At 35.1% G+C, this 23,528-nt stretch overlaps 1 protein-coding gene across 14 annotated transcripts in view; it reads right to left on the reverse strand.

The window, feature by feature from the left end:
• The window catches only part of sdk2b (sidekick cell adhesion molecule 2b), a 628,575-nt gene that overhangs the window by 47,374 nt on the left and 557,673 nt on the right, over window positions 1-23,528 (reverse strand). For all 14 annotated transcript variants that reach the window (XM_087276682.1, XM_087276677.1, XM_087276680.1 and 11 more), the window contains 12 exons: window positions 22,482-22,603; window positions 22,295-22,404; window positions 18,917-19,067; window positions 18,305-18,542; window positions 15,542-15,657; window positions 14,504-14,693; window positions 14,317-14,415; window positions 13,425-13,619; window positions 7,875-8,076; window positions 7,520-7,623; window positions 5,363-5,433; window positions 1,754-1,889 (listed from right to left, as the gene is read on the reverse strand). In XM_087276682.1, the coding sequence (XP_087132808.1) occupies window positions 1,754-1,889; window positions 5,363-5,433; window positions 7,520-7,623; window positions 7,875-8,076; window positions 13,425-13,619; window positions 14,317-14,415; window positions 14,504-14,693; window positions 15,542-15,657; window positions 18,305-18,542; window positions 18,917-19,067; window positions 22,295-22,404; window positions 22,482-22,603 (1,734 nt within the window). The remainder of the gene's footprint in view (window positions 1-1,753; window positions 1,890-5,362; window positions 5,434-7,519; window positions 7,624-7,874; window positions 8,077-13,424; window positions 13,620-14,316; window positions 14,416-14,503; window positions 14,694-15,541; window positions 15,658-18,304; window positions 18,543-18,916; window positions 19,068-22,294; window positions 22,405-22,481; window positions 22,604-23,528) is intronic.

Genomic DNA, 23,528 nt, shown 5'->3' on the forward strand with positions numbered 1-23,528 from the left:
TCCATGCTTTTATGACTTCGAGACTGGATTACTGTAATGCTCTATTTGCTGGCTGCCCAGCATCCTCTATTAACAAACTTCAATTAGTACAAAATGCAGCAGCCAGAGTTCTGACCAGGTCTAGAAAATATGATCATATAACCCCAATTTTATCCTCCTTACACTGGCTGCCTGTTAAATTTCGTATTGAATTTAAAATATTACTTCTCACCTATAAAGCTCTAAATAATCTAGCTCCTGTTTATCTAACCAACCTTCTGTCTCGCTACGAACCAACTCGCTCCTTAAGATCTCAAAATTCAGGGCTTCTGGTAGTACCTAGAATAGCAAAATCAAGTAAAGGAGGTCGAGCCTTCTCTTTCATGGCTCCTACACTCTGGAATAGCCTTCCTGGTAATGTCCGAGGCTCAGACACACTCTCCCAGTTCAAAACTAGATTAAAGACCTATCTGTTTAGTAAAGCATACACTCAATGCATCACCTAGCGGGTTCCACACTGGCTTCTGCATCTTGCTTATATACACTATGAACAGCAGCTACGCTAATTATTCTCTTTATTCTCTATTTTCACCTGGGGATACTCATCCCGAGGTCCTCAGATTAGGCGGAGTCACTGATTGGATCCAAGACCAGCGACGTGATGATCCCAAGGATTCCATATCCGGGACCAGGCCATATCCTGAGCTGCTGCTGTGCTGATGGTCGTGGGGAGTGGAGAACATGTGTCTGATTCCAGCGACGCTCCAGGGACAGACGAGTCTTCATTGAGGCCATCTTCCAGCTTAAACCACGGCGAATGAAGTTCTGCACAAGACTTTTGGCCAGCGGAGAAATTAAAATGGTCGTGCCCAACTGAGTCTGGTTCTCTCAAGGTTTTTTTTCTTCACTCCCATCAGGTGAAGTTTTTTTTTTCCCTCTCCGCTGTCGCCACTGCCTCGCATGGTTCAGGATTGGTAGAGCTACGCATCGATGAATTTGCTCTTCAGTGTTTGAACTCTCAGTAATGATTAAATCACACTGAACTGAGCTAAACTGAACTGAACTGAACTTAAACACTAAAACCTGAACCACACTGTTCCAGTTACTGAACCACACTGTTCCAGTTACTATGACCATTTATGTGAAGCTGCTTTGACACAATCTACATTGTAAAAGCGCTATACAAATAAAGCTGAATTGAATTGAATTGAATAAAAAAATAAAATAAATAAAAGTAAAAAACAAACAAACAAACACTACAATGATCAATGCCAGTGTTAACTCTGTTCTGAAATTAACAGAATTTATTTTAAAATTTAAAAAAAGTAAACAATCAAAATATAATCAGTCAAACCTACGTATTTAAATTCAACAAAATAACTTAAATATTGTTCTTAAACAATGTATCGTTAAAGTGGGAATGTAAAGAATTGTTGTTGACAAGCTAAAATATTAACCAAGGTATGTTACAGATATCTCATGAAGTGAAAAATATCCATAAAATATATTTAGTTCTCCATATATTTTGTGAACCAAGTTTCCCTCATTTATGTATGATTTTGAATTCCTCCAACTATTTTTAATGTTGAAAAGTAAAAAAAATAAATAAAATAAAATAAAATAATAAAAAAAAAAAAAAAAAAAATATATATATATATATATATATATATATATATATATTATTTTTTTTTTATATTGGTTCATCAACATGTCGTCCCACACATATCAGAGGAATTGTCATCACCTACTCTTAGTAGATATATTTTATACTCACAGGTGAGTTCTGCCCAGCTGGCTGAAGCACTGCTGATGGTATGAACACTAAAACTTCGAAGCCGATCATAAAGCAACTCCCGATATCGGATTCGAAAGCCAAGCAGGATTCCATTAATCTTCTCCTCAGGAGGGGGCTGAAGACAACAAGACAGTATTAAAGAGCAGCATACCTGTGCCAAAAACTATTGCACCCCTTCTTTTCTCCATTTTCCTTTTACTACAGAGTGCACAAGTCAGGTTCATTAAATTTCTCTGCAGGGAAAATGAATTCAAACAGTAACTAATAAACCCTTATAACAGACCTGCTGTGAGCTCCAATGTTGTTAACAGATTGTTTGCGCTTCAACCCATCTGTTCACATTAGTTAATTTTATTTTTTAAAACACTCATGTTTAGTAGCAGAATTAACAAATAAAAACTACATTACCCATAATGCTGCAGAAGACTACACCAATAAGAGCAAATTGAATCAAAATAGAACTTTAGCTTCGTTCAGCATTATGTGTGTGTGTGTGTGTGTGTGTGTGTGTGTGTGTGTGTGTAGAGTTGAAGGCAAATTTATTAGCCCACCTTCAAAAAACGGATTCTTTTTCAAATATTCTTGAACCATATAAGTAATGTTTAATTAAGCAAAGGCATTTTCAAAGTATTTCCTACAAAATGTTTATTCTTTTGCAAAAATAAAAGTTTTCTTTTTTAGCTTGACTGAATTAAAAGCAGAAGCGTCATGGTGGCGCAGTGGGTAGCACGATCGCTTCACAGCAAGAAGGTTGCTGGTTCAAGCCTCGGCTGGGTCAGTTGGCATTTCTGTGTGGAGTTTGTATGTTCTCGCCGTGTTGGCTTTGGTTTTCCCAACAGTCCAAAGACATGCACCATAGGTGAATTAGGTAAGCTAAATTGTCCATAGTGTTTTTGTGTGAAAGAGTGTGTATGGATGTTTTCCAGTGATGGGTTGCAGCTGGAAGGGCATTTGCTGCGTAAAATATATGCTGGTTAACTTGGCGGTTCATTCCGCTGTGGCGACCCCAGATTAATAAAGGGACTAAGCCTAAAAGAAAATGACTGAATGAATGAATGAAATAAAAGCAGATTTATATTTTTATTTTTATTTAAGTTCAATATTATTAGCCCCTTTAAGAAAAATTTAATTGTATTTTTTTGGCCAGCTACAAAACAAACTACTGTTATCCAATAAATTGCTAATGAACATAACTTGCCTAGTTAATCTAATACCCAGCGTTGGGCACATTCATTTAAAAGAGTAATTAAGTTACTAGTTACTTCTCACAAAGAGTAACTGAGTCAGTAACTGAGTTACAACTAATTTCTCAAATGAATATAAAATAAATATTAAAAAAATTGTATACTAATCTACATTTTTTTTATGTTGTTGTGGGACAATGTGAAAGACAACCATCAAATTCAACAGATCATATAAATATTATCCTTACTATAGTAAAACACAATAAAACAACTCTTGGTCATTGGTGTGTGCAAGCGACTGTGCGCGTGCTTGTGTGTGAACACCCTTACTACTAGCCTCTGATTGGCAAACGATGGAAATGTACTCTTAGCCAATCATCACGCTCTCAGTTACATCACGTTCACAAACACACCAATTAACATCACTGGTTGCACTTTGATACTAGTACATACTAGTAATACTTGCAAAATAACTTGTTATCATGTCCTGCTATAATGGCAAAGAAAAACGAAATAATTTAATAGAAGTTAATGAAACTATTATGATTATGATCATCTCTCAATTAATTAGCACTATGGAAAAATTATTTAGAACTCGAAACTAATTGGTTTGGTTCATTGGAAAGACCAAAAAAGAAAGTCAGAAAAGACTACTGATGTGTGGGACAGAGCTTGACAGGAACTTTATAGTGCACAGATCATGGATCAGTTTCTTCAATTCCACAAGTGTAAGTAAGTGTGATTGAAATGGTTGCCTCCTTGTTTTCTCTAGCTTGCAAATTATGTATTTAATTGTGTTCTGTTACTTGGAACCGCGTGTACTGTATCTGGTTAACTCTTTATATTCTCATATCACGTCTAATGCCACATTGAAAACGCGTCACGTGCTGCTTTATTTACGGATTTAAATGGATTTGTGAGCTCGCGATCCACTGCCGTTTGTCTTTGCTATGGCCACCATCAGCTATTCCTCGTGTGGCGGTTAAGTTTCAAAATAGTTCAGCTTTTGCCGCTGTGTGCATTAATACTGAATGTGTGTTGTTGTTTTTATTTACGGTTAAGAGTAGAGCAATATGCTGGTGTTAAACCACATTGCTTTAATGCACTCCTGCATTGGGCTCACACACATACCTGCCAACATTTGTCCCTGAAAATCCGGGAGACCGGGTAGTTATGTTCGGGGGTGTGGTGTCTGAATAACACTGTTGAGAACCGGGTACTGTGTACTGTGGTGTTAGTAACCACTTTGAAGCATGTTTCGGGCTGCCGCTACGGATCCTATACCAATGTTGGTGACCGGAGGGGAGGGGGGCTGGGGGATGGTAGTTAAAATTATGGGAGTTTTCCGGGATAAATAAGAAAAACAGGAGAGTGGCGGTGGACGGGTCTGAAATATGGAAGACTCCTGGGAAAAACAGGAGTGTTGACAGGTATGCTTACACATACACTATGCACTCTGACTACTTCAATATTGTTGATAAGTGGTGGTGGCCATTTCACTCTGTTTCACTGGGTCATTGGTCCAATCAGCGCAGATTAGCATCACGCTAAGGAGGGGTTTGGGAACAAATGAATCACTGAACAAATCATATGGCAGTCGCTGGGATAATAAGGTAAAAATTATAAGACAATGAAAGTGTTTTTGACCTTCCATGCATATCAGTATTTTGTTGGAGAACTATAAAACCAAAATATGGTTTTAATAAAGGTAACCCTTTTTAATGTATAATAGGGACTCTTTAGTTATTTTTAGTTTTTTAAATCCCTATGGTTAAAATAAATGGAAAAACAATTTCAAAACTGCGAAAAATGGGGGGAAAAAAGGAAAACAATGGACTGAAGCAGTTTCAATTTACTAGAACTTTTTCTATGTTTTCACAATCTATGTTGTAAAAGTGATATAGAAATAAAGATGAATTAAAACATGAAGGAATGCACACTATTGGTCAGGAAAAAAAACACTTCAATTTAAAGCTTACTCTGGGGTTGATTCAACAAGTTTTACAACACCTTTGAGACTACATATAATTGAACGTTGTGTAAACACATGTAGGTTGCTAATAGCCTCAGGATAAATCTAAGTATAAACCAGACTTTTACAAAAGTTCAAACTGAACAATCCCCTTTATTATAAGAGGACCCCCCCCCAACCCTCCGTAATAAAGCATGAATGAACTGGTTCAGTGGGAGGAAGCAGTTCACTCACCTTTTGGATAAAGACATGAACCAGAGGCCCTGCGGTTTTTAAAACAAGCCCTCTTTGAAAACTTAATTCTACGGTGACTCTGAGAATACGACTTTAAGATGTCCTCTTGCTCTGTTATTACAATCTGTTGATGGAAAAGCATGACTGCTGCAGCTCTGCATTATCAAGCATGGAGGAAATTCCTTGCTTCTTACTTACCTGCCAGCAAATCAGCACCGAGGTTGTGGTGTGCGGCGTGACGGTGAGAATTGTAGGAGATTCGTCTGGAGCTGGAGAGAGAGCAAGAGATACAATTAAACCGTGTCTTTGTACCTGGCATCCAAAGTTTTACGCTACATAAACATCACATTGCTTAACATGCCAAGTTGGTCTCAAAGCCTGATTTGTTGCATTGGGTTTCAAACAAGCATTATGTGGCGTCTCACTTCAGTAGAGTTGCTTAGGCTTAATTTAGTTTCATGGCAACCAGAGATACTGCAATACCTCAGTCTACTGCCTCCAGCAATGACATCATCACTGGTGCACAATGACATCACCTGACAATAAAAACTTGGCTGCTATTATGGCTAGCATCTGTGTGCTGCATAATGGTCGATTCATGACATCCAGAAAGACTTGACTGTATATTTTCAGAAGACAATGGAGTCACAGAGAGAAGAATACAGTGTTTAAAGGGATAGTTCACCCAAAATTAAATATTCTGCCATTATTTATTTACCCGTCACTTTGTCCAAATCAATGTGAGTTTTTGTGTTCAACTGAATAAGAAATGATAAATATGGTGGAAACCTGTAACTTCCATGGCACAGGTAACTTCCTGGAACGTCCATTGACTTCTATAGTATTTTTTAAATATGCAGTGTTAATGTAAATATAGTGTGTTAAATATAAAATGATAATCCACACAAAAAGTAACATGTCTATCATTATTTATTTACCCTTTACCTGTTCCAAACCAGTTTGGGATTTTATATTCTGTTAAACACAACATAAGAAATATTGAAGAATGCTGGAAACCTGTAACCATTGACTTACATAGTATTTTGTTTTACTCCACCGTAAAAAAAAAAAAAAAAAAAAAAAAAAAGAAAAGAAAAAGATTTTCATGTTTTTGTCTTGTTTCTGGTCCGAATATTAAAAAATTCTTAAATAAAGAAACATTTTCTAGACAAGCACAAAATAGTGTCTTGTTTTAAGAAGTAACAAGTCTAAATTATGTGACTTTCCCCTCAAAACAAACAATCTGCCAATACGTTAGGCAAAATCATCTTGTTTTTTTTCTTTGCAACTACATTAATTTAAAAGTAATACAGTTTATTCTTTAAAGAGCTTTTAAAAGACACATCCCAAGGCATTTAGATCTATGGATGTAAAAAATACATAAATAAACATAGATATACAAAGTAAAGAAATAAAATATTTAGACAAGAATATATGTATAAAAGACAAAACAAAAAACAAAGCTATTAAAATAAAAATTAAGAAAACTTTAAATCACATTAAAATGAAAATAAAATCTATCCTGAAAAATACATTTTTAAGTGATGATTTAAAAACACAAACAAAAAAAAACTTTTATTAAAATGGCATATTATTTTGCTCTTTTAAGGGAATAATCACTTGTTATTTCTGAAAACAGAACAATATTTTTTTTTGCTTGCATAAATATAAGAATATATAGACAAGAAACAAAAATATATACATATATACATACATACATACATATATATATATATATATATATATATACACATACACACACATATATATATATATATATATATATATATATATTTTTTTTTTTTTTCTTTTTTTTTTTTCTTCAGTGTACTATGAAAGTCAATGGTTACAGGTTTCTAACATTCTTCAAAATTTCTTTCCCTTTAAGGTTAAGTAAAATATTGTGTTATTTTCAAAAAAGCCTTTTTATGAAAGACTCACTTTAATTTTGTCCATAAGAATTCTCCTAAAAAAGTAGTTACTGTGAGCTGACTCTCCTTTTATAAGATAATCTACTTTGCTTATTTTAGAAATATTTAGAGTTAGTATGAATATTTTTAAGAAAATGTTTATTTCTATATATATATATATATATATATATATATATATATACACACACACACACACACATATCTCATGTCAAAACAAACCTATATTCTGGATGCGATTAATTGTGATTATTAATTGCACAGCACTAATTATTGTACATGAAATACATACTTTTATTATAAAATATAATATAATTTTGAAAGAATTTTTTTTTTTGCAAAGATGCATTCGATGACCCCTTTAAATACAGTGGACACACATTCCATAATAAATCATAGATTAAAAAGGATAGGAAAAAGTTCTGACCATCCTGTAGTGTTGTGATGGCTTCACTCTCTTGACTGTAGTCACTGTCTCCAATATCATTAGTGGCCTTCACTCTGAACTGATACGAGGTGAAAGGCTTCAGCCTGAAAAAAAAAGACACTTTTACTCTACAATGTAAAATATTTATGTTGCTTTAACTTATTTCAGTAAGTTAATTAGGTTTCAACAATTTTGTTTTTAATTTATACAAAGTTGAAGTCAGTTTGATAGATGTAACTTGAGATGACTAGAAAAGTTTGATTGAACTAATAAATTTAAAGCTGGGAAAATTTTGTTTAAAATGTATGAATGAATGACAACTAATTTAAAACACTCCAGTGGATGTCTTTTGTACCTGTCTACAATGTAGGAGCTGGACTCGTGGCTGACAGAGGCAGAATGTACCGTCCAGTTCTTCTCGGGCAGCTCGCGGACCTGAACCGTGTAATAACGGATTGGCGATAAACCATCGCTGCCTGGTTCCCATGACAACAGCACACTGCGCGCCTGCACATTCTCCTGAGGGACTGTGGGACGACTGGTGGGCTGAGGCCGAGCTGGAGGTCAAAGGTCAAGCATAAGAACTCTTAAAAACACTGAAAAAGCAAACACACTCCTGTCATACATAAAGTTATGAAGTCCAGAGGACTCTTCTTCAGTGAATTGGTTGGTTTAATGGAAACTATTTCCTTTAGTTCAAACAAACCATTTACTAGCTTTGCAAAATGTCACGCAAGTTATAAAAAAAAAACTAAACTAAAACTTAATTTCAATTGCAACTTTTGAAACTTATTAATTGACACGCTGATGAACCATCTTAAAGGTCTACCCCAGTATTTATTGATAAAAAGAAACACACTTTCTCCTTATCTTGAAACTAGCCTTACCAAGAAAGATTTCAATATCTTCAAATATATTGATGCTAAACCAGTTGAGCTACTGTATGTAGTGGATAAATTCAATTGAATTATTACTAAAACATTGATTTTAATAAAACTTCTCTTTTTTACTACAAACATCATATATTAAGTCAAATACAGTTGAAGTATGAATTATTAGCCCCCCTGTTTACTTGAATCCCCAATTTCTGTTTAAGGGAGAGAAGATATTTTTCAACATATTTCTAAACATAATTGTTTTAATAACTCATCTCTAATAACTGATTTATTTTCTCTTTGCCATGATGACAGTATAGAATATTTTATAAAACATTTTCAAGAAACTTCAATACATTTTAAAGTGCCATTTAAAGGCTTAACAAGGTTAATTAGGTTAACTAGACAGGTTATGGTAATTAGGCAAGTTATTGTTTAATGATGGTTTGTTCTGTAGACTATCTAAAAATAATTTACATTTTAAAAGAGCTAATAATTTTTTATTTAAATTAAATAATAATAATAATAATAATAATAATAATAATAATAATAATAATAATAATTAAACTGCTTTTATTGTAGCTGAAATAAAATAAATAAGACTTTCTCCAGAAAAATATACATAATATTATACTGTGAAAATGTCCTTGCTCTGTTAAACATCATATGGTAAATATATAAAAAAAGAAAGAAATACCAAAGGGGGGATAATAATTCTGACTTCAACTGCCTTCCTAGAGATGATACAAAAACAAATATTAAAAGAAGGGTCATTCAGAAGGTGTCCATCTGCTTTTAAACATACAGTTGAAGTCAGAATTATTAGGCCCCCTGTTTATTTTTTCCCCCTAATTTCTGTTTAACAGAGAGAAGATTTGTTTTCAACACATTTGTAAACATAATAGTTTTAATAATTCATCTCTAATAACTGATTTATTTTATCTTTGCCATGATGACAGTAAACAATATTTGACTAGATCTTTTTCAAGACACTTCTATACAGCTTAAAATGACATTTAAAGGCTTAACTAGGTTAATTAGGTTAACTAGTAAGGTTTGGGTAATTAGGCAAGTTATTGTATAACGATGGTTTGTTCTGTAGACTATCAAAAGAAAAAAAAAAAGCTTGTAGGGGCTAATAATTTTGTCCTTAAAATGGGTTATAAAATATGAAAAACTGCTTTTATTCTAGTCAAAATAAAACAAGTAAGACTTTCTCCAGAAGAAGAAAAAATATTATTAGACATACTGTGAACATTTCCTAGCACTGGTAAACATCATTTAAGAAATATTTGAAAAAAAAGAAAAAAAATCAAGGGGGTGGGACTTATAATGCTGACATCAACTGCATTCATTCAATAAGTGTAAATCCTGGCTCTACAATCTAAGGCTCTAAAAAGTACTGGGTGTGAAGCAGGGTAAAGAAGATAAAATCTGGTATCTGGCTAGCCTGTGTGTCACAGTCTGCAGCAAGCGCTGTTCGCTGTTATTGTCGGACCTATTCTTTACAAAGAATAAAATCTTTTTGAAAGTAAACCTTGTAAGACTTTGTTTCTTGATCAGTAATAGTCTCTTTATTTGAAATTGCCACAACAGCTACTTTTGGTTGGTGTTTTTATGGGGTGTTAGTTAACATGACACCATTTTGGGATCCTGAAAATGTTTCACCAATTTTGATGAAATTACCGTTTTTTTTTTTTTTTTTTTAAACATTACAGACTACTGCCTCTGCTTAAACTGAATCTGATGTTAAAAGAGAGTTGTCCTGCACATGTATTATTTAAAGTAAAAGCAATGTGTATTTATATAGCGCATTTATTTTGTATGACTATATACGAAAAGCGCTTCACAATCATGAGGGGAGGGGTCTTTCCACACCACCACCACCAGTGTGCAGCATCCACTTGGATGATGTGACAGCAGCCACAGGACAACGGCGCCAGTGTGCTCACCACACACCAGCTATTAGTGGAGTGGAGAGACAGTGATAGAGCCAATTTTGTGGATGGGGATGATTGGGAGGCCATGATCATTAAAGGCTGATGGAGGTAATTTGGCCAGGACACTGGAGTTACACCCCTACTGTTTACAAGAAGTTGCTTTAACGTCTCATCAAAAAGACAGCGCTCACTGACAGTATTGTGTCCCCTTTACTATACTGGGGCATTAAGACTCACACAGGTTAGGCGCCTCTGCTGGCCTCACTAACACCACTTCCAACATCAACCTAGTTTTTTCCATGTGGTTCACCCCTCCAGGTACTAACCAGGCTCAGCCCTGCTTAGCTTCAGTGAGTAACCAATCTTGTACTGTGTGACCTTTTATATTTTTCCCTCTGGTTTTTTAATTAATTAATTAATTTAATATTATTTATTTATTTTCTTTAAAAATAAATCTGCATTGTGTAACACCCTTTCAGTTTTTTCAACAAGTTGTTGCAATCTTATATTGTTAATTGTTTTAGAAATCAGTTAATAGAATGTGTGCAGGTGTATAATGTTTATTTACAAAGTGACATTGGCCTGGAGTGTGAAATATGGCATTTTAGTCATTTATGTAGATCCTTATAAACAGATCAATTTTATGGTCTGACTTTGTTGTCATATTTACCCTCAGCATAGCTTTCAAGTTGTAAAATGACTGTGTACTTTCAATTATGAATAACCTGCAACCTCAAAGACTAGTTTTAAATGATCAACACTGGGTATGCGAGTCTACATTTAATATTATCCTTGCTTCACTGCACACTTATAATCCTTCTGAACACGGTGAACATTTTTAAAAATACATCAGGTTATGGAAAATGTATGACTCTCATATTACATTATATAAGAGGTCTTCATGAGTCAAAAGTTCTGTGCTCTACACTGGATCAGTGAACTGCATAAATAATCCAAGCTCTGATTATGATGCTCTGCAAGAGGAATGTGCCTCCGCTTGGGTGGAAATCAGGAAAACTTCTTCCAGAAGTGTAAAACCACAACAAAGCAGCTCTGGCTAGAAGGGATCGAAATGTTTTGGACTCAGCCTTAGTGGACCGTAGACGTCTCCGTTCAGAAACATGAACACACACAAACATATACGCAATAAGATCATCCGGATATGGGTGGTACATTGATGCCATATCAATTGATTAACATATCATTGACATACACATAGCCTGAAATAAATGTATATTATATTATATTATATTATATTATATTATATTATATTATATTATGTTATATTATATTATATTATATTATATTATATTATATTATTTTATATTATTATACATACAGTACTGTGGAAATGTTTTAGCCCAACATTAAATCAGTTTTTTTACTGATGGTATAATGGATATATGTGGCCCATTAAACTAGTAATTTAAAAGTGTAGATGTTTTTAAAGATTTATACAGGGTATACATGTATGGTTTGTTAGGATAGGACAGGGGTGCCCAAAATCAGTCCTGGAGGGCTGGTGTCCTGCTGAGTTAGCTCTAACTTGCTTCAACACACCTGCCAGGAAGTTTCTAGTATATCTTGTCAGAGCTTGATTAGCTTGTTCAGGTGTGTTTGATTAGGATTGGAGCTAAACTCTCCAGAACACCGGCCCTCCAGGACCGAGTTTGGACTCCCCTGGGATAGGAGTTAGGTTAGAGTTGGAACTATTTTGGTTTAATTGTTTAAGATATGTGAAAGCAATGTTGGAGAGAGGCTCTTTGTCCTGGACTGAGCTGCATTTTTTACCAGTGTTAGAAATATTTGCTGAATTGATGGAAATGTGAATGTAAAAAGTACAGAGAGGTGTTAATTCATTATGCCATTCCTTCTGGAAAAGACTTCTGTGGTAATAACTTTCATTTTTAGCATGATAATTATCCGCTAATTGCAATAAAATCCTATTCGAAGATAGAAAACAGCTAATGAAACACAGACAGTCATGAAATGGGCTCTATCGGGTCCAGACCTGAATATTATAGAGACTGTATGAGATCATCTGGACAGAAAAAAGCTATGGCACTCTAAACCTCAAGAAGAACTCTGAAAGTGTTAAAAGAAGTCTTTTGAAGTTTTGAAACAGTAAAAAAAAAGAAATTTTGCACAGTACTGTATACATTTTTTTACTATTTCTTAACTTTTTTGAGAGCTTTGATTTAAAATATTTAATTAAAATTTTATTTGTAATTTTTTATCAAATATTTGACTTTACTACAAAATAATTAACGTATAATTATTACTTTAACTTTATATTACTGAATTACTGTTAGAAATGAACAGTAAAACAAAGAGAAAACTGAAGTCATTGCATTTGGGAACTGACGTGTGGTTCTCAAGGTGAATGTATGCCTTGGCTCTAATAGTCAAACAACAATAAATAGGGTCAAGAATCTTGGTGTGATTCTGGAGTCAGATCTGAGTTTCAGTTTCAGTTTCAGTAGTCATGTCAAAGCAGTAAGTAAATCAGCGTACTATCATCTCAAAAACATTGCAAAAATTAGATCTTTGTCTCCAGTGAAGACTTAGAGAAACGTCTTCATGCTTTTATCAGCAGCAGGGTGGATTACTGTTATGGACTCCTTAATGGACTCCCCAAAAAGTCAGACAGTTGCAGCTCATCCAGAACGCTGCAGCCAGGATTCTGACCAGAACCAGAAAATCAGAGCACCTGTCCTCAGGTTTTTACATTGGCTCCCACTTACATTCAGAATAGGTTTTAAAGTATTATTACTTGTCTATAAGTCACTAAATGGTCTAGGAACTCAATACATTACAGATATGCTCACTGAAACCTAACAGATCACTCAGATCATTAGGATCATATAAACTAGAAATTCCAAGAGTTCAGTCAAAGCAGGGTGAATCCACCTCCAGCTACTATGCCCCCCCACTGATTCCACTGCTGAATTGTGCAAAAATAGATCTATAAAAAGTCAAAATCTGACTTTAAGTTATTTATTCTTCTTAATCACACCAGACACACTGATGTAAAGCTCAGTTTGAGCTTGTTTTTCTCCATTGTTGATGTGTGATAATAATGTAGATTACCTCTCTTCTCGGTAGTGACGACTAAGGCTTCCGCCGCCTCTCCCCATCCCTTGCGTGTCTGCGCTCTGATACGAAACACATACACCGATTCCGGCCTCAGTACAGTGACAGTATACTGCCGTGCGCTGGAGTTCAACACGTCAAACGTGGCCGTGTTGCTATTGGTGGAGTTCAGCCGGTATGTGATCTGATAGGCTGGAGAGGGAAATGATGACATCATAGACATCAGCACAGGACAATATGTGCTTTTCCTTGCGTGCCATCAGGGACATGCAACACATTGATTAGAGGAAACACATTCTATTGAACAAAAGCAAAACAAACGGGATTCTGTTTACAATGGACTGTTCAAGAATGGAAGCAATTATGTGTTTTTAGCTTGAGGTCAGATTTTATTATTCTTTTAATAGACTTTAATTTCAAAGTGGCAGTAAAGATATTCACAAGGAAACAAAATATTTCTATTGTAATTAAATGCTGTTGTTTTAAGCTTTGGTGACATTAATAATAATGAGAAACACTTCTTAAGCACCAAATTAGCCTATACAATTTTTTTTTTTTTTTGTTTTATAATGAGACTTTAAGGACTAGATTAACAACTGAAACTGAGTCTTAAAATATACAAAAACAGAACTACTTAAATGTAGCCTTAGTTTGCATTTCTTTCAAACATAATAAAACAAAAATATAATTTACATGACATTGTGTGATTGTTTTTATTTGCACTAAATTTCATTAACCATAATACTGAAAATAACGTAACTCTTTCTGTTTGCATGATGGTAAAAGAGGTCATTTAGAAAACAAGCATGCAAGTATAAACATCAGAAAGCAAAAATGCATGCACAATCAAACATGCAGACACACGACAAACAAGCAAACAACCTCTTACCGAGTATGATGCCATTGGGTTGGGAAGGTGGCTGCCAGATGAGTCTGACTGAGGTGGTCCGAACTTCAGGAAACAGAATGACAACAGGCGGCCCAGGAACTAAAACGGAAAAAATCATACAATATCAAAGACACATCTGAGTATATGATAAAGAAACTATTTATTAATGGTGCATTATCATGCCCACCGTCATCAAGGGTTCGCTCCAGGATTGAAGGAGTGCTGGGTCGACCGTCTCCAATGCGGGTAAAGGCTAAAACCTGGATCTCATATAGAACATACTTCCCCAGTCCGGTCAGTTGAACACTATGACTGGCGTTTCCTTCAACAGTCCAGAACTGAAGAGGAGAGTCTGAATCCTTCTCCTTGTATGCCACCTGAAAGTGAAGAAGTAGAAGTATAGAATTTCTAGTAAATGAAGTACAAAGAAACTTTAATTGTATGCAAAAATGCAAATTTGATTTTGTGTTCAATAAAGTAATTAAAATGTAGGTCAGAATGTTTGTAGGTAGCTTAGGATATTGATACACAAGTTTGTTGTTAGTCATTGGTCAACACTGGATCATTGTTTTTGCATTGCTCACTGGTAAGATCCAGGTAGTGGGTTTTAGTCAATTTAGCACATTGAATCTGCCATTTTTGCAATATTTCTAAATATATGTGGCATATCCACAAAAAAAAAAAAATGCTTTTCTTTCTAAGAGTTTTTGTCTTGTTTCAAGTCCAAATATCCATAAACTCTTAAATCAAGGAGCATTTTCTAGACAAGCGACACATATCGTATTGTTTTCAGAAAAAAAAAGACTTTTTTTTTTCCATAAAGGGAACCCATTATGCCGCTTTTCACAATACGAGTGTGTATGTGACATTTCAGCGCAAAATATACCAAATATTAAGTTTTATAACTCTTTAAAACCACCCATTTTAGGCTTTGATCCAATTTGCGCCATTTTGGTGACTGACACTATAAATTCAAATGAGACTGTGGTCTTTTCAAAAGAGGGCGAGGCTACAAATGCCTATGTGTCAGCATAGTGGCAGATTAAAAGACAAGACAATCATTCTATGCTAATTTGGGAGAAATCGTCACTAATGGGTGTTGGGAAGTCTTTGCAGTGTGCTTAGGTCTTTTAGCCAAGATGTGATGCAAAGCACCACTATTTCAGTCCTATGATGTCAGTCTGTTGTATCACACCCTTTAGTTTAATTTTAATTCCTCACTGACCTTATATCCTAGGATGAGTCCATTCCGGTCAGGTTCCGGAACTTCAAACCAGCGGACCAGAATGCTGCTGGAGGTAGTAGCAAATGCAGAAACATTTGTGGGGCCACAAGAGGGGACTGCAGCAAAACAGAGGAAGACAGAAACCTTCAAACAGATGAATGCTTCCGTAAAAGGCTTATGTGGATAAATTAGCCGTTTTGAATATGTCTGTGCGTACCAAGACCTTAATGGGAGTGTTTAATGCATATATGTGTGTGCAAGGGATTAAGTGTGTGATTTCTAAACACATAATGCAACGGCAGTGAGGCCTGGAAGACACCAGGATTTGATCATTATTAAGGGAGTAACATAGAGAATCACTCTCTGGCACAAATCCCTGGACACTGAGAGCAGGATTGCAGACATTTGATTGGCTAAAAAAGAAAATACAGGAGAGTCATGTGCACAGAGCCATGTGTTACCAATTTCCTCAACACCCGCTTATTTATCCCAAAACCCACTTCCATGAATTCTAGTTACCACGGAGACCAAAAAGAGGAGGTCCAGAGAAAGTAAGGATTGCTTCTTTTTTATGGCACAAAATAAATGAAAAGACTTGCACTTGTGTGTGTGTGTGTGTGTGTGTGTGTGTGTGTTTGCATCTGTGTCCATTTATGGCATTTAAACAGGAAATCCTGTGCCCAAGTTTTACACATGATAATTTAAAACAAGCTTTAAGCTCAACATATGCGATCCATAATCAACTTGTTGCTAAAACCAACTTTTTTAATTTCAGCATTATAAAAAAAATTGTATTAGTTAAAAAAGATATTTAAACAATATTTTCTATCTTTTTGAATTTTTATTTCATTTTATTTGTATATTTGTCTGTATATTTTAGTATATACTTTATATTATTTAGTTGAAATAGTTGATGAGACAATCTTTTGAATATTTGTTTGATATAATTTTTCTTAATCTAGCATTTCCTCTGTTGATTTTATTTATTTATTTAATTTAATTATTATTATTGGTGTATTATAGTAAGTACAGTTCAAACAGTTCAAAACTAGATTAAAGGCATATCTTATTAGTAAATGATACACACAATGCATCAAATAAAGGTATTATGGATAAGTGTGCTCCATGCAGGTGAGCTGGCTTGACAAGCACCTGTAGGAGCCACTCCTCCTGTCGAAATGCACCAGACATTTTCTTAGAAATACTTATATTCTTTACATCTCATGTACTATTTACAATTATAACATTTAATTTTTGCATCTCGTTTAAATACACTATGAACAGCAGCTGCACCAATTATTTTTCTTTATTCTCTATTTCCACCTGGGGATACTCATCCTGAGGCCCCCAGACATTAGCCCCTTTCACACATACAGACCTTTCCGGAAAATGACCGGCAATTTTCTGGAAAGGTGTGTATGTGTGAACGGGCCCTTTTTGAAAATACCGGAAAGAGAAGTTGTAACATTACCGGAAATTTGCCAGAATGCTGCGCTGTGTGAACGCAGAAGGAAGATTTCCGGAAAGAGCGTGTACACGTCTAGATCGTGCTGACGTGAGACATCTACTTTAGCCAATCAGAACAGTCAGACGCATTCACGTGCACGCGGTTTATGAGAATAAAAGCCTTTGAATATTTTTCCAGACACTTGCTAGATGTTAGTCAGATTACATTTCTATGTTCCTTCTTAATGCTAACTGTTTATGCTAATTATCGATAAAATGTTTATGATAATCTGTTGTTTGTTTACCTTCAAGCTTTGCGTGTGCCCGTAAGCGCCCATAGCGCCAGAACACACACATATCATGAACATCTCGACATGCTAAAGTGTTTCTCTATGTTTTCATTGGAGTTGTTCACAATACTGATCCATCCACAGAGTTTGTGATGTAGTCAAATGTTTACAAACATTTCTAGTTATTTCTAGTTAATGATGTCAGAATTTAACGGCATTTTGCGATGGATGTGTGAATGCTCTTTTCCGGAAAAATTCCGTAACGAAATTTTCCGGATATTTACCGGTATCACTATGTGAAAGGGGCTATTGATGCAATCCAAGACCTGTAAAGAAATGATGCTAAGGTATCCATAATCCTGGACCAGGCCATATCCTGAGCTGATGCAGTGGTGGTCATAGAGGAGTGGAGTGCATGAGACGGATTCCTGAAAGACTCGCTGGTGACATACTCACTCCTGCAGTTCTCCAAGATGGATATCCATTGTTCTCAAGTGTTCTGTGCCTAGACTGCAGCTCCACACAGAAAGTTTGGCTAGGGGATAAATGGTTGTGCCCAACAAAGCCTGGTTTTTCTCTAGTTTTTTTTCCCTTCACTTTGTCAATTGGTGAATTTTGTTCCCTGCCTCTGTCGTCACTGGCTTGCTTGGTTTGGGATTTGTTTAGCTACACATCGTTGGATTTTCTCTTTAGTGTTTGGACTTTTAGCAGTGATATTAAAACTACACTGAACTGAACTAAACTGAACTTCAACCCTGAAAACTGTAATTACTAGAACTACTTTGTTAAGCGGCTTTGACACAGTCTACATTGTAAAAGCGCTATATAAATAAACATGAACTGAATTAGTTCTTTATTTGTTATGCCATTATCAAAATATATATATATATATATATATATATATATATATATATATATATATATATATATATATATATATATATATATATATATATATTAAAGACATTCAAACATGCAGCATATAAATGTATAAAAAAAGGAATTTCGATTTCTGCTTTCTCCTTACCAGACTCTCTGGTTCTGCCCCGTACAGGTTGACTCCAGGGTCCCGCTCCGATGCCGTTAATGGCCTGAACTCTGACCTCATATTCGGTCCACTCCTCCAGGTCCTCTATAGTGAACTCTCTCTCCAGGCGGTCTGCGATAACGTGCAGCAGAGCTTTAGATGGAGCTCCAGTCCTGCTGTACTGCACACGATAACCCACCGAATCAGGGTTCCCATTGTACTCCCATTCAGGAAGAGGCTGATGAAAAACAGAGTACGTGAGTTTGTGTCACAGTGTGATATATGCATGTTTTGTTTAGTTTGTAGAACTGTTACATATACATATATTTATTTTCAATTCTCTTTGACTATCTCTCCTTTTTCATTGTTTCCCTTCATTTCCTTATAGGATTTGTCTTCGTCAACCAACTACTGTAGTATTTACCCCATATATTATTGTTGTTATTTCTTTTTTTTCTTCTTTTTTTATTCTTGTTCTCCTTCTCTTCTTAGACTCAGATTGTGTTTTTGTTTTGATTTGTTTTTCATGTTTATTGTTAAACATGCTGCATGTACTTTGTCCTCATAGAAAAGCAAAAAAAATAAAATAAAATCATAATATGTAAAACGTACCACCCATCTAAGCCAGAGGCTGGTTTCACTGGCCGTCCGTAGGGTGACATTTGCAGGGGCCATATCAGGAGGAGCCTGCAAGGTCTGGATCTTTCTGGAAGGCTGGCTGGGTGGACTGGTGCCTACTATATTCACCTGACGCATGCGGAACCTGCGAAGACATTAGTTAGTTTAATCACAAGCAGTGCTGTTGTTGTTAATTAAAGCCCTTATACATGATTATGCAATTTTATTACTGCTACCCTCCTAATCATCAAAAAGAACAAGAGGAGGTAAAAAAAATTGGTGCAGATCTGCTGACTGGGTCACAACACCAATTTTACTCCCTCTGGTTCTATTTGATACCATCTGGGTCATGGCACCAATTTTACATTCTCTGGTTCTATTTGATACCATCTGGGTCACGGCACCATTTACACCTCCTCTGGTTCTATTTTATAGGATCTGGGTCACAGTACCAATTTCACCTCCTCTGGTTCTTTTTGATACTATCTGGGTCACAGTACTAATTTACCTACTATGGTTTTATTTAATACCATCTGGGACACGGCACCAATTTTTTTTTAACCTCCACTGGTTCTATTTGATCCCATCTGGGTTACAACACCAATTTTTTCACCTCCTCTGGTTCTATTTAATACTATCTGGGTCATGGCACCAATTTTACATCCTCTGGTTCTATTTGATACCATCTGGGTCACGGCACCCTTTTTTCACCTCATCTGGTTCTATTTGATATCATCTGGGTCACATAACCATTTTTTTACCTCCTATGGTTTTATTTGATACCATCTGGGTCACAGTACCATTTTTACTACCACTGGTTCTATTTGATACCATCTGGGTCACGGCACCAGTTTCACCTCCTCTGGTTCTATTTGATACCATCTGGGTAACAGTACTAATTTACCTACTATGGTTTTATTTGATACCATCTGGGACACGGCACAGTTTTTTTAACCTCCACTGGTTCTATTTGATACCATCGGGGTTACGGCACCAATTTTTTGTTCACCTCCTCTTGTTCTATTTAAAACTATCTGGGTCACGGCACCAATTTTACATCCTCTGGTTCTATTTTATACCAACTGGGTCACGGCACCCTTTTTCACCTCATCTGGTTCTATTTGATACCATCTGGGTCACATAACCATTTTTTACCACCTATGGTTTTATTTGATACAATCTGGGTCACAGTACCATTTTTTCATCTCCACTGGTTCTATTTGATACCATCTGGGTCACGGCACCATTTTTTTCACCTCCTCTGGTTCTATTTGATACCATCTGGGTCATAGAACCATTTTTTACCTCCACTGGTTCTATTTGATACCATCTGGGTCACGGCACCATCTTTTCACCTCCTCTGATTCTATTAGATACCATCTGGGTCACAGAACCATTATTTACCCCTCTGGTTCTATTTGATATGAACAGGGATTCCTGGTATGGGAGGGCACAGTAATAGAGACACACATTTTTAGTGTCCATGATTTCTACCATCAGTGACATCAGTGACCATCAGTATTAATGAGTTCAACTCACGCATTAAAACTCACTCCCATCCGAGTCATGCACAAATGTAACCCCTCTGGTTCTATTTACCTCACTCTGAGCATAACTAGTTTCAGTTACTAGATGCAGGCACACTATCAAGGAAACTAAAGATCACACTTCACTTGCACATCTCTCGCCAACTGGCCTAAAAAATTATTCACATGATAACAAGCAAAATAATGTTGCAAATAATGTTCAGTTTCTTACACAGACCAATTGTTTCACTTCATAAGGTGCCAATGTATATATTTGCATTTTATGATCCACCAAGGACCATGATTTCAGCTACAGTAAAAATCTTCAGAAATCTTTTACTGAAAAAGTAACACTGATTTATAATGAGGGCTGGAAATTTTGACTAAAAAGGTCACATTTTGGTAACTTTTTTCTAACCAGAACTAAATGTTGTTAAAGGTTGCACTGGTGCCACCACCAATTTTATAAGCAACATTTTATATGAGCTTCATCACTGAATGCACTAAAAGCAGAATGAAAGTGTTTGAAGTGCATGCCATATGGACCGTTTTCATGAATGCATTTCACAGGACCAGCTTTTTTTGACCACTAAAAAGCACTGGGAAATAAAGTGAGAAGGATTTAAGTTCATTACAGAGCATTTTATTTAAAACCTGTAGGAAATTAAACATGTTTGAAGCGCCATCATTCTGCATAAAAATAAAAATAAAAAACAGAAATAATATGCAACAACAATCAGGTTAGAAGGCATTGAGTTCACCATGGTTTTACTGTAAAATCCCTATCAGACATTTTTGACAGAAATATAGGGTTTTGACAGAGAATTTAATAATATTTTGCATGTATATTGCATACATTAGCAATTTGGAAACACGTCATATTAAGAGTCCAAAATAATGCATTATAATTATAAAAGTTTAATAATCATGATTAATAAGTTTAACTGAGCTTAACCAATGCTAAATTTGGGACTCTAAAGATGTTATGTTAACTATTAATTACTAGTGTTTTTTGTTTAATGCTTAATTGTGAACAAATTAAAAATTAATGCTTAACTTATGCATTATTTTGGATCTTTAAAATAAGGTGTTACCAATATTTCTTTATATTAGAACTACATGTTCTAGGCTAATGATTTATATATATATATATATATATATATATATATATATATATATATATATATATATATATATATATATATATATATATATATATATATAAATAAAACAAATGTTATAGAAACCTTACAGTATGACTACATTCTTCCTATACAGTGAGGATCTAACATTTCTAGGATCTAAAAAAATATTAATAATATGCTAACACTTTACAATAAGGTTGTATTAGTTAACGTTAGTTTCACTCCCATCCGGGTTACAGCACACATGTAACCCCTCTGGTTCTATATACTTCTGAGCGCAACTAAAACTCTTTTTTTTTTTAACTAGATGCAGGCACATTATCAAGAAAACTAAAGATCAGACTTCACTTGCACAGATCTCTGTATTAATTCATGTTTATTAACACTGGTTAACAGAATTGTTCATTTTAAGCCCTGTTAGTTAACTCATGGTGCATTCACAAGCATCAATTTGGATTTTAATAATGCATTAGTAAATGTTGAATCGTGATGATAAATACTGTACAAGAATGGTTCATTAGTTTAAATACACGAACCAACATTAACTAATGAAACTTAATTGTAATGTGTGATCAATAATATTACATGTGAAGTGCAAATAAATAGGGCTTCAATGTTATTCTGGAACACTGTAAACTGTTCTTAAATGCACTCAGGAGGCTGTATTCAATAACAGACTCAAATAAAAATGCATCTGTTACCTGTAAAATGTGTAAGGGTTAAGGCCGGAGACCTCCAGGGAGCGAGCATCAGGCTCATTGGCCCGCTGATGAACCATCACCCAATCCTCATTCTCCCCAATGACTCCCACCTGAGAGCAGAGGACATTTATGATCAAGACTAGAATATTAAAGCTTCATCCGCTTAAATTAAAAGAGACAGACCCACCTGAGCCTCCACCTGCCAACGGGAAATTGAAGTCTTGCCGTCGTATCCGGGCTTGAACTGTAAGGTTACCGTTCGAGGGCCTATGTTTGAAATGGCCAGGTTTGTGGGTGGTCCGGGAAGCTCTGTATTAGGAAATAGAGAGCCAGAGAAAGAGTGTTAATTAAGAAGAGTGTTAATTGTGTTAATTAAGAATTTTATGCTTATTTTGTCCTGAAAATAACTATGAGAGGAAATGTCTGTTAAACATGACATAGCTGCTGAAATGTGAAAATGTCCTGCTGTGTTATGGCGCCCTCTTTTGGCCATGAAATTACATGTGCATTAATATGTGCAAAAATATTATTATAAAAAAGTATTTAATATGTTATTGTTATTATAATTGTTACTATAATATTAATATTAATAATAATAATAATTGTTATTATTATTATTATTATTATTATCATCATCATTCGGAAACTATTATAATTATTATTATTACTATTATTATTATTATAACATTATCATTATGCAATTATTATTATTATTATTATCATTATGCAATCATTCATCCATTCATTCATTTTCTTTTCAGCTTAGTCCCTTTATTAATCTGGGGTTGCCACAGCGGAATGAACCGCCAACTTATCCAGCATATTTTACATAGCGGATGCCATTCCAGCCGCAACCCATGCGTGGGAAACATCCACACACATCCATTCACACACATACACCATGGACAATTTAGCTTACTTATTTCACCTATAACTATATCGCTTCCGAGCACCCGGAAGAGACCCACGTGTACACGGGGAGAACATGAAAACTCAAAGAAACGCTAACTGACCCAGCCGATGCTCGAACCAGCGATCTTCTTGCTGTGAGGCGATCGTGCTACCCACTGTGCAGCCCTTTATGCAATTATTATTATTATTATTATTATTAATAATACTATTATTATGCCATTATTATTATTATTATTATTATTATTATTATTATTATTATTATTATGCCATTATCAATATTTTTATTATTATTATTATTATTATTATTATTATTATTATTATT

The sequence above is a fragment of the Danio rerio genome, chromosome 12 (assembly GCF_052040795.2).
Source record: "Danio rerio strain M-AB ecotype USA chromosome 12, GRCz13ab, whole genome shotgun sequence".
Classification (NCBI taxonomy): domain Eukaryota; kingdom Metazoa; phylum Chordata; class Actinopteri; order Cypriniformes; family Danionidae; genus Danio; species Danio rerio.